Source organism: Sebastes umbrosus, chromosome 8 (genome assembly GCF_015220745.1).
Source record: "Sebastes umbrosus isolate fSebUmb1 chromosome 8, fSebUmb1.pri, whole genome shotgun sequence".
NCBI lineage: Eukaryota > Metazoa > Chordata > Actinopteri > Perciformes > Sebastidae > Sebastes > Sebastes umbrosus.
Genome location: NC_051276.1, coordinates 30,633,250 through 30,645,919, shown reverse-complemented (window position 1 = coordinate 30,645,919; position 12,670 = coordinate 30,633,250). Strand labels below are relative to the sequence as shown.

Here is a 12,670-nt window from a genome sequence, read left to right as displayed (position 1 = left end):
AGAATGATCATACCAACAAGTGGATAGTCAGAAACAACTAGTATTTACATACAATGAAAAGCATAGGAAAAAAAATTGTCAACACTTGATGCCTTGATTTACATATCCGAAAAGGAGTGAGAAGAAGTATAAACTTATTTAATCCCACCCCTTCTCCATAAGTCAATTATTAATTATTAACCAGCTTCCTTATTGAGCCATACATATACTCTAATTAGATTTTCCTAAATTTTCCTATAATTATTATTATTTATAATTATTCTAACTATAATTATTACCTTTAATCTGTGTCATACATAAATATAAATTAAATACTGATATAATTATCCTTATCAAAATATAAATTTGTTATCAATCCAGAATACCAATTCATTTAAGATTTATAATCTTATCAAGCAAAAACAGACAAAAATAATAAAAAAATAAGGGAAATATAAGTCAGGAGTATGAAGCAAATGTTAATTCATGTGCTGATGAGCTGAGTATCTTTCCATTAACACCATCCTCATCGTTTATTTGTGATATGAAACAAACATCCTACAGTGTAAATAGACTCTAGATATGTCTGGACATGTCTCTCTGTATGTAACGCATCCATGTAAATGATCCATGATATATATAAATATTGTTACAAGACAATTAAATTTGCCCTGATAGTGGATTTTATCCACATCGCCCACCTCTAATACAGTATATTCCAATAGAAATAACTTTAGGCTACATGTTGTAGACCAACTGTAGAATGTTTAATATAGTAAATAATAGCCCTACAATCATTCCATAAACTATGTTACTAGTTACAGCATCAGATGGAAGAACCCTTTTAATAAATTAAACTCATCAAAACCATTTAAACAATAATTAATAAACCTATGAGTCATATTTGAACCACAGTTTGGCCAATTTATAACAATAATATCAAGCAAAGACGGAAGAAAATAATAAAAAAAGAAGGGAAATATAATCTTTTAGGAGTATGAAGCAAATATATCATGATATATATCAATATTGTTACAGAAAATAACATTTGCCCTGATTTTATCCATATTCCCCTCCAATAAAAAGCTGATTAAATGCACATAACTTTAGGCTATATGTTGTAGACCTACCGTAGAATGTTTAACATAGTAAATAACAACCCTACAATCACTCCATAAACTATGAATATGCTTTTAAAAATGCATAAACTAGTTGCAACATCAGATGGAAGAACCCTTTAAATAAATTAAACTTATCAAACATGATTTAAACAAGCATAACCATATGGGAAATCTTTCTTTTAAGACATTTAAGAGTCATATTTGAGCCACAGTTTGGCCAATTGATATCTTATTATTAGCAAAAATAATAAAAAGAAGTGAAATATAATCTAGGAGTATGAAGTAAATGTTAATTCATGTGCTGATGTGCTGAGTTTCTCTCCATTAACACCATCCTCATCGTTTATTTGTGATATGAAACAAACATCCTACAGCCTAAATAGACTCTAGATATGTCTGGACATGTCTACTCTGTATGTAACGCATCCATGTAAAGTAAAATTAGCTGCTGGCATCATCATCAGTCCTCTCTCCATCTCTCCATCTCTCCATCTCTCTGCCAGCTGTCTCTCCATCACACCCGCGCTTCGCTCTGTTTGTCCCTTCGCGGCCTCCGTACGTCATTGTTGACAACAAACATGGCGTCCTCAATGTCACTTCTCGGCTTGGGTCGTCTTTCTCTGCTCAATGCTGCTTATAAACTGGCCCTGAATCCTATCAGGTAATCCCACATTGATTATTTACTAGTTCTATATCAGCTTGTGTTAGTATGAGTCTTTTTATTCGAGACATTTAGCTCAAAAGTCGAGTAAAGACGAAGCAAAGCAGGCCGAGTGTGCAGCAGGTCATTGTAAGCTAGCTGGCTTTAAAGCATAAAACACTTAATTAAAACATGTTTTTGCTCTTTATTGAACTCAATATGCGAGTTTACACACTTAACAACACTCTAGCTCACATATTAAGTCTTTAAAGTGACTAAACTGTTCGCTAATGTCGATGTTATCCAGTGTCCTTACAGTACTAGCTAGCTAATTAGCTAATGCTAGGTCCAGCAATTAAACCACACGTGTGCTGCATACCTCCACTAACATCAGGCCAGACAGGAACTTAACTTAATAACAGACCTGGCACAGAAAGGTCAATGTCACTGTCTGACTCACTGAATTACAGCTAACTTCACTTTATCAGATAACCTCACAGTGAACTGGAGGGAGCTCACAAGGAAGCTAACAACTATCAGTCCAATAACACCACAGTCTTGTTATTACTACAATGCATTTCTTGCATTATGGGTTACAGTTACTTTTATATAAGATATTACAGTACTGGGCATATTCCTGTTTCTTTTCTATTTTAGTCATTGTGTGTATGCAATAAATCTGTGCAATATTAATACACTGAATGTGAAATACATTTGTCTGTGCAATATATCCTTGATGCAATATACACCTCAAGTGCAACTACCTTTGTTTACATTTTATTTATTACATCTACCCTACCTATTTTACAAGTGCAATTACCTCTGTTTACATTATATTTATTTTTATATTTTATACTTCTAGTGTAACACTTCTGCTTATATTTATTTATTACATCTACTCTACCTGTTTTATTTGCTTTATAACTGTGTGTGTTTTACCTGTTATATGTTTTATCTGCCTCGTTTAGTCTTATAATAATGCACCAGCAATTAATAATGCACCAGCAATTAATGGTATTATCTCTTGAAGTTACATCTGTTCATACTTATGTTACTTGCATTTTTTTCTGTGCAAATTTCCCCACAAAAAGTCTTATCTAATCTTTTCTAATCCCACAAACATTAGTGGCAGGGGAATATACTACAAAATAGACGTTACACCCAGAAATCAGCTGCAGTAAATGAGTTGGTGACAAGACCTATACTTGTTTTTAAGCTTATATAGGTTCAGAATATATACTATTTGATTCAATGATATGACAGAAGATACTGTCTGTGACTTTGGGGAAATAACTACTTGTCTTTGATGCAGCAATGTTATGTTTTCCTAACACCACAGTCTACGCTTGTTATTACTAGACACAATGCATAACTTGCAGTGACAGAGACGGCTCTGCGTTATGGGTTAAAGTTAGTTTTATATAAGATATAACAGTACTGGGCATATTCCTGTTGATTTCTATTTTATTCATTGTGTGTATGCAGTGTGCACTTAATATTCTGTTATCTGCACACTACTGCACAAACAATAATGATCCAGCAAGATGCATTTTACGGTTATATTTCTTGAAGTTACATCTGTTAATAGTAATGTCACTTTATGCCTTTTTTCCTGCACAAATTTGTCCTGTGCTGCTCCAAAACACAACACCACAGTCTGCTTGTTATGCTTAGACAGTTTCATTTCTTGCAGTAACAGACACACAGTTAGTACAATTAGTAGTAGTTTGTTTTATATATGATTTTACATTACTGGACATATTCATTCATTATTCATTGTGTGTATGCTATGTGCACTTAATATTATGTGAACTGCACACTACTGCACAAACAATAATGTACCAGCATTTAATGGTTTTATCTCTTGAAGTTACATCTGTTCATAGTTATGTTACTTTATACCTTTTTTTCTGCACACATTTCCCCACAGTAATCAAAAAAAGTCTTATCTAATATTTTCTAATCCCACAAATATTTGTGGCAGGCAAATATACGTTATTTAATAAATAGTTTTTGCCACCCAGAAATTAGCTGCAGTAAATGAGTTGGTGAGAAGACCTATACTTATTTTTAAGCTTTTATAGGTACAGAATATACTGTATACCATTTGATTCAATGATATGACAGTAAATGCTGTTATTGACTTTGGGAAATAATTACTTGTCTTTGATACATAGATGCTATGTTTTCCTGGCAGCAAGGGCTGAATAAATTAATCTCATTTGACTTATTTTACAAGATCAGTGATTGTCTGCTTGCTTGGCTATCATATTAAGATAGCTAATGATTTAATTTCAGTCCACATAATCAGTATTTAGTCTAGATGGAATATTTGGGGAAAAAAGCCCCAATAATAATATAAAATATAATAATATTAGCCACAGTATTATATTATATTTAGGCACTGACTCAAGAATATTACAATATTTTATTTTGTCAGCATCTCTCAGCTTTAACTAAGCATGTGGCCTGGTAGACATCAGTTGGTGATGAGCCTGTCTGCCTGCCACTGTTGAATGGTCCCTTTTAAACATTTTTAAATAGTTTATTTTTAAACATTTCATGTCATAAGTGGCTCTTCTCCAGGTACAGAGGTTCCTGGAATTGTGAACTTCAATGCAGGGCAGTTGTTTATACTCAGGTTACTAAGGTGTGTGATCCAGTGCATGTTGCAGAAAGGCATGTATTAAGTTAAAGTTTTTGTTTACTTTTAAGTTTTGGTTGTCCTTACAGAATGACATAATGTGGAACACGCTCTTTACACAATACAAGTGAATGCATCCTCAGCTTTTATAATTAGACATTGGCCTCATCTTGCACAAGACGGATGCCTTTATTTGATAAGACATTATTTGACTTTTAAAACAAAATGGCGAAGTAAGCAAAAAGGCACATCAATAGTTGAACAATTACTTTAACAAACTTCTGCATATGGTCTCCATTTGAAGAGTAATAAAACAAAAAAATATTTGTATTATTGATTGATCAATTAATTATTTTTTTAGTAAACAGTTTCTTTGTCAAATAGTATAAATAACCTTGTAAAATGATACATTTCATCTGATCAACAATCAAAGGCTCCAAGCATTTAATTTATAATACCATGAAATGTAAGATGTAGACAACCGATATCATTAATAAAGCCCAAACCGACAAATATTTAGCAAACTAATAATATTTAAACTAAACTAGAACTAATAATCTGTTATCAGAGGAAGAATCTAGTAATTTTCAATTCATTCATTAATCTGCTGATGAACAAATCATTTCAGCAAAGAAATTTATTGTGCAACATTTTGGTCATCCAAATTTCATCAGATAGAGTTGTATCTATTATAAATTGTTCTGTAAGTGAGTGCAGTCACCAAGGCTTCATTTAAAGAACTGAATATTTTTTAAATGACATCTTTGCAGAATGTTAACACCAAAAACCATAGTTGTGTTGGTCACAATGGTCTCCTTGATGTTTTTCTTTATATTTTAATTGAAATATGAGATCATTTAGGGTAAATTCTTGATGTAAAAATCATACATTTTAAATAAATGTAAAATTGTGATTATCGGAGTATTATCTGCAATGTGATTATCTGGAGTAGCCCTTCCCTGGCACAGCCTTGATGGCACATTGCTTTTTTGTGACAGGACACGGCTGCACATTCACAAAGAGCTACACAGTCCTCGCCTGACAGTTGACCACAGCCAACATTAAGCACGTCCTGTCATTAGGATGAGAGCGAGAGTCTGCCAGAGATTCACCAGACAGAACTAATAGGTGGTGGGGGGGATTCCCTCCTTGTCTCTTCCTTTTCACTGTATCCTCGCCCCGCCGCTTCCTCCAAGATACTCAGTGATTGAAGAGTGTAACTTGTTTGCGTAATTTCCTTCTTTGTTTCTTGTCTGCCTTTGGCAGTTTGTGCTTTGCGTGTAATGTCTATCTAATGGTTTTCAGGTCTACAAGCACATCAACATCGAGGCTGGCAGAGAAACCAGGACCAGACACGCAACTTATTACCGTTGATGAGAAATTGGTAAGGATCACTCTGTGGTCAGCGTGACAAATTGATGTTTGTCTGATCTGCTGTCTTCCAATTACCTTCCTGGAAAAATTGTTAAAAAACTCTCCTAATCCGCCGCCGTAATGAGCTTGTATTAGACAGAAGGCTTTTGTAATAACAACATGATGGTAATGGCAAAAGTTATCGTTGGTAGTTCTGTGTGTGTTCGCAGCTCACATTAATCCTCTCTTTGCACTGCTCCCAACTTTTGATGAGAAGTCATTAAAGAACTCACTCCAACTACTTATTTACTAAATGGAGTTTAGGAGAAAAAACAGTTTTATATAACAGTGTTTGATGCCACCGAAATTCACATCAGCTTTAAATTAAATTCAAAAAGCAACATCATTTGGGTTATGGACCATCATAAAAAGTTTTATGATCATTAATGAATACGTACCCATTTGTACATTTTATGGTGTTGTCTTCGCTTGCCAAAATAACACCAGTTTATATACAGTAGAAGTCATACACAGTTATAGAACATAGTACAGTTTGTATGCTTGTTTTTGTTTTGTTAGAGTTTGCCCACCCTATCTATATCAGTGAGGTCACACTAGATATTCAAAACACATCTCTTCAAACTACAGACTAAAAATGACCATGAAGTTGAATCAACACCTCTAAAATACTTTCAACCTTGTGTAACCTTCAGCTTTTTATTTATTTAACCTTTATTTAGACAAATGTAAAGACTCATTGAGATTAAAAATCTGTTTTTCAAGAGTGTCCTGGCCAAGATGGGCAGCAGCTCAGTAACGGGGTTGCAGATCGCTTTTAGAATTTTAATTATATTTTTTTGGTGCAGCATTAATAGATTTGAGGTTGAGGTCACTTACTCACAGCTTGACTCAAGGGCCAGTGACCATTTGCAAAGATTAGAGGAAAATGGGGATGAGGCTGAGAATCTCTAGGTACTTAAAAAAAAATCATCAGTATTATAAATAATAATATATAAATCAGTATTTGATTTACACAATGTTTTCTCAACACTACGGCCACACAATAAGCATAAGCATAATTACTAATATCCACCACTACAATAGGAAGAGTGAGGGTATTGCTGTTGTAGTGAAGTATCGCCATAACGTGTTGTGTGTTAGCTCCAATGTGTACAACACCGAGCCTAAAAACAGGTTATCAGTGATTGAATGCAGGTAGTTATCATTTACAGTAACACTAGTGATTTATTTTTGAGGTTTGAAAACATTGACAGTTGCTCTAGGGTTTTTTGTTTGGCATCAAAAACACCAGGATGATATGCATGTTAGTTGCATTGCCTCTATTGACATGACATAGCTTGTGTACTGTACAGGTCTTATCCAGCTCCGTTTTGTCCTCTTCCTAAATAGTTTTACATGCACTGTAGTAACCTGGTTACTGTAATTCTGCATATACATATTGACAAATATTTAATGGTGGAAACCGGTTTACTAAGATCTCGAGAGGCTATTTTGTACAACAGTACTTTGATTCTGTCCCTGTGCTGCTACTGCAATACTTCCTCTGTCTGAAATCTTTGTCATACATGATGATGATTAGTCGATTAATCAATAAGTCGATCGACAGAAAAGTAATCCGCCTCTATTTTCATAATTAATTAATTGTTTCAGTCAGTTTCTGGGGAACCTGCATGATTTGTCTGATTTTGTGTGGAATCCGACTCGGTGGTACCGATGATAAGCATTATGAATAACTATTTAGAAATAGGCAATCTTCTCACTGATGGTTTCGTTTACTTATGTAGGTCATATAGAGACATCAGTATTAAATTGATACTCTTTCATAGTTTGAGACTACATCTGTGGCTTTGTTTCATGACTTTCTGTGAGCAGTCTTACACTTGTCAACTGGCACAGCGTAGCTCCTAATGGTTTCAGTCTAAAATGTGTAATCAAAGCTAGTTCACAGGGTGACGATGAAGTCAGAATTTCCTTTTCAATGAATTATGTGGCACAGCTGTATTTAGCTTTATATTTCATCAGACAGGGTCCTTGGTGCCTCTTTTCATTAAGTGCTAAAGCACAGCCTAAACAGCAATAAGCATGCATTTGAAGTGGCCAAGGTTAGCGATGTACCAGCTATACAAAACAAAGACGGATCTTTGAAGTGAACGCTTTGTCATTAAAAGACGAAGGAGATAGGAGATAACGGAGAAAGAGGGAGTTTGGGGAGAATGTGGGAGTCTGTTGTGGACTTGTTTGGGGGGGTTTGCTGTGTGTGGGCAGCGTCAGTGCGCTTTTGTTCCAGACCAAAGCTGACCATACTGGCAGACAAACCTTTGGCTGGGCGGAGTGTCTGTCTCTGTCCTCTCAGTAGGGGCCACTGAGAGGAACAGCAGAGGAGAGGAAAAAAAGGGCCTCTAAAAAATGGGGAGGGGGTGAAAGAAAAGAAGCTTGCATGGAAAAAAGTTTGTGAGACACCCTGAGACTCACGAAAAAGACAGTGGCCACTTCAGTGTTGTCGGCCACAGAGGTTCCTTTGTGGCATGCTGTTGCTGGCGACGGCGGGAAGTACTCTAATGCTCACCCAGACAGGCCGAAAAGAGAGGCCCTCAGCTGTTTACAGTACAGTGGTCTCCGTCTCACATGGAAGAGGGCAATGAGAGCACTCTCCCTTTTGGGCATTCAGCGTATGTCAGCACGCTAGTCATTCATCAGGCTGTCAATAAGTGTGAATTGCTTTCTGGTTAGACCAATTAAACAATGGTCTCGATCCACTGAGGGGTTATGCTGGGATTGCACGCTGAGCAGCCTGAGGAGATTGTGGTGTGCCGCCTGTTGTATAGTGAACATTTCTGAATAACCCTCATTTAGATGAGGTTGCATTTTGGCCTGGGTAAACGATAGTTTGAATTCGCTCCAAAAACTCTGTCTGAATGTTTGTGTGACACTCATTATCTTGTCCTTAGTTCTCGTCTGTCCCAAAAAACGCAAACCTTGCAGGAACTTGCGTCTCTGCAGTTTGTTTGGCCCTCTCTATTACAGGCAAATTTAGGCTATGAAGGGCAAGAATCTCCTGCGGGTCAAAAATGTGAACCAATCCAGTAAAGAGGGTTTTTATTGGCATTTTTGAACAATTTTACAGGAGGCCGCAGACAAAAAATAATGGGCAACTGTTTTGATAATTGATTAAAGCTGCTATAAAGTGTTTTAGAAAAACAATGGATCGTAGTGATATACCTGACAGAGAAACATCATCCAACTGTGCATTTCTGAGCTTTTTAATGTTTTTCAGCTCAGTGTTCTAGTTTTCATGCAGACAGCTGTTTTTAGTAATAAAGCTCTGCAAAACCCACCGCACACTACCTGTCCAGCAGCAAACGCCAGATAGACAAAGTTAGCAAGTATGTGATGAACATAGTGGCGCATTAGGCAGCTTATGAGACAGATATTTCCCTTAGAAATTAGTGGAGATAAAAACTAGAGTTAAAAGGAGAGTGAATATTGAGCTTACATTTGCCAAGTGGACAGAAAAACAGCTCCAAATGAATATTACTCCGTATCTTTGCATATAAGTTTGCTATATCAACTTAAAATGTGCCAATATGTTGTGTGTGCCACCAGTTATTTCAGGTTTAAAGTAATATATCAAGCAAAAATGTGAAGTTCGGGCTTCTAAAGTGTGAGGATTTGCTGCCTTTCTTTGTCTTATGTGATTGTAAATTGAGTATCTTTGGGGTTTTGGACTGTTGGTCAGACAAAACACACAACTTGATGTCCTTACCATAGACTTTAGGAAATAGCTTTGGCCATTTTATTGACAACAATTCATCAGTTATTAAGACCGTAAACAGCAGATTAAATAATGAAAACAGTCTTTTATTGCAGCCCTACTGCGGATCTTGACTGTTTTCATCTCTTACCTCGTATTTAAAAGCTCACAGAAATGACAAACTTGCCCAGAGTTTGAGATTTGTACGAGCAAAACTGAATTTCAGAACTAATGCCAAATAAAAAGACCTGCGTGATGGAGCTCCTGTGCCCAAAGCTGTTCCCTACAGTGCCCATGCCGACCTGCTTTTGTTTGTAATTACTGTTTGATTAAGCATACTGGGCAGCTCCTAGAGTCCGGCTGGCTGGCCAGTGATACACGGCTTTACACGAAATGTTTGCGACCTCCTTCAATTAGAGTCAGGCTTTCGCTTTACTCTCTGGCCCTTTTGCAGAAACGACGACGGTTATAACCTTAGCAGCTGCTTCAATATGCGATAATACACTATCTCCCACTTGTGCCTGAGTGTCTGAGCGTCTACTCCCGCTTCAGCTGTGGCCAAGTGCACTCCCTCTCCCCACATAAAGACAACACCATAATCTTAAAGCGCTTGTGAAGCCTTGTTATAGAGTTCTCTAAAGGCACTAGGGTTTTACGAGACAGAGGAGGACAGTTATTGGAGTGTGGGGAAACAAGGGGGAAGGAGGGAGGTAGACGGGGAGAGGAAGAGAGTATTAAATTGGTAGGACCATTTTATGCTTGGCATGTTGAGTTAGTTACTAATCTGAAATCTTTGGTTTCTTGCGTATTTAGAGCACTTGCTTGGCAAGTAACATCACATCTGGACAAAAGATGTGGGGTTTGATTGCGGTAACGTTGTTGAGTCTAAAGGCAGGTTGTTGGTTATTTTTAAAAGACCTAAATTGAAATCACATTGAAAGAGCCTCAGTCTGTCAGTCAAGATTTATCATGCGAAGATATCAGAAAATCCCCTGATAGAGAAGTCACTCAAAGGAAGCTGGTTAACACAAGATCATCTCAGTTAGAGCTATTCAATTGGACACGGCAGTCTGCGTAGGGACACTTGAGAAATCGATTTCCGCAGAATTAAATGTGTTTTTAGAGTGTCGTTTGACAAAGTAGCCTCAACCACTGCGACCTCAAACAGGTATTTGCTTTCACTTTTGGTAATTGCGAGGAAATAAGTGTGTAGGACAACGAAGACACACAAAACCTCAATAAAAATCCAGCCATCCCAACTATGAGGATATATTTAGCACAAGCAGTTTAAGTCTGCAGTACAGGGGTGTATATTCTCTAAGCCTGTCTAGCCTCAGACACAGAGTGACCTACAGTGCAGCAGACCACATTCACCACCCCACCCCCCCTTCCTCTCCCTCTCATCCTCCTCTCCCACCCTTCCTCCCTCCTTCGCACATAGACAACTTAAGTGTCTGTTTTGTCTGGTTGCCCTCTCATACGGCGCGCTTATGCAAAAAAAAAAAATCTCTCGGCTCAAGTTTGGAGTAGTGGGTCAGAGGATGTTGGTCTTTGAAGAGTGCCAGACAAGAGGCTTTATTATGTATCATCCACTAAATAGTATTTCATTCATTAACACTCTCTTCCATAGAGACTAAGCCTCTTAAGAGGACTCCTCAGCCCTGTCAGCGCTGGGTACTTTTAGGAAGTGTCTAGCTGCTAAGTGTTGTGTTTGCAGAGCGGATAAAAAAAGGCTTGCTACTTCTGTTTGCCTACCCTTCCATTTATTCACGCTAGTGGTAAGCTAGCAGCTCTTTTTCTAAATTTACAAACTAGTTTTGGTGTATTAAACTATCATAAGTCTGTCTACATAAGTCTGTGTGGTAGAGCTGGAACAATTAGTCTATTAATTGATTAGTTGTAATTTAATTGTCACAAAATGTATCGTCAGCTTTGATAATGGATTAATCGTTGAAGTCATCTTTTAAGCAAAAACGCAAAAAATTCTCTGGTTCCAGCTTCGCAAATGTGAATATTTTTGGTTTTTCTTAGTCGTCTACGTTAGTACACTGAATATATTTGTGATTTTATACTGTTGATCAGACTGTGAGACAAAACAAGGCTCTGGGAACATGTGATGTTTTGACACTTTGCTGACATTTTATAGACCAAACAATTAGGCTAATTGGTAGATTAATGGACAATGAAAATAGTCGTTATCTACAGCCTTAATGTGCATTAATAAATAAACGTGTATTATATTTGCACTGCTCACTAACGATTATTTTCATTATCAATTAATCTATTTATTCTATTTCTTTTGTTTAATCACTTAGATTAGAAAATGTCAAAAAATAGTGACAAACATCACAAGTTTCCAGAGTTTGACACCTTGTTTCTACAAAGCACCGTCTACATATGCCATTCAATCAGAAGTCCATTCATTCCTATGGAAACCTCCGTGATCTCCGATGTGTTTGTGAAACTCCTCCCTCTGTGTTTTTTTTTTCTGGTCTAAAATTTGCCTCGAGTATGTTGAAAAATGTGATTTCGGACAGACCGTATGCACTGTGTGTGTGTGTGCGTGCTTAGTTTCCTGTGGAATTAGTGAATTAATAACTGATGAATGTAATACAGCTCTATTTAAAAAAAGGTTTGACGGCATATTTAGCTAACATTGGTAGCATATCACATGACCTCTGTGTAGGCGAAATAGGGTATGTAATTTGCGGTGGAATTTCTACAGACATGGCAGATTTGCACAAGATTAAGATCACAGACAACCTCCGCAATTATTACAAATTACTAGAGGGCTCCAGGTAATACTAGACCCGTGCGAATAGAGCTCAACAGTCCAAAACTCAGTTACTCAGTTTACAATAATATGAATCAGAGAAAACCAGCACATCCTCACATTTGATAAGCTGAACCCTGAGAAGGTTTGCCATTTTTGCTTGATAAATGATGATAGTTTGGGGTTATTTATATAGAATTTAACCTATAAAAACATATTTGAACTGGTGTCTTTGAGATGTCGTCCAACACACACACAGACAAGCGTGTCTGCATCCAACATTATTCATAAATGACCCCTTCCTCTGTCCTCTCTTTCCGATCCTCACCGGTATGTGTAATGTGAGATTCGAGATGACCCTCATGCCAGCTGCTTCTCGTTCTCCAGC

General features: G+C 36.9%; 1 protein-coding gene across 1 annotated transcript in view; it reads left to right on the top strand.

Annotated features, from left to right (window-relative positions):
• Positions 1–1,571: 1,571 nt before the first annotated feature.
• The window catches only part of ndufs4 (NADH:ubiquinone oxidoreductase subunit S4), a 20,248-nt gene continuing 9,149 nt past the window's right edge, over positions 1,572–12,670 (top strand). The window contains exons 1-2 of the mRNA XM_037778990.1: positions 1,572–1,761; positions 5,690–5,768. Coding sequence (XP_037634918.1) covers positions 1,679–1,761; positions 5,690–5,768 — 162 coding nt within the window. The 5' untranslated portion in view covers positions 1,572–1,678. The remainder of the gene's footprint in view (positions 1,762–5,689; positions 5,769–12,670) is intronic.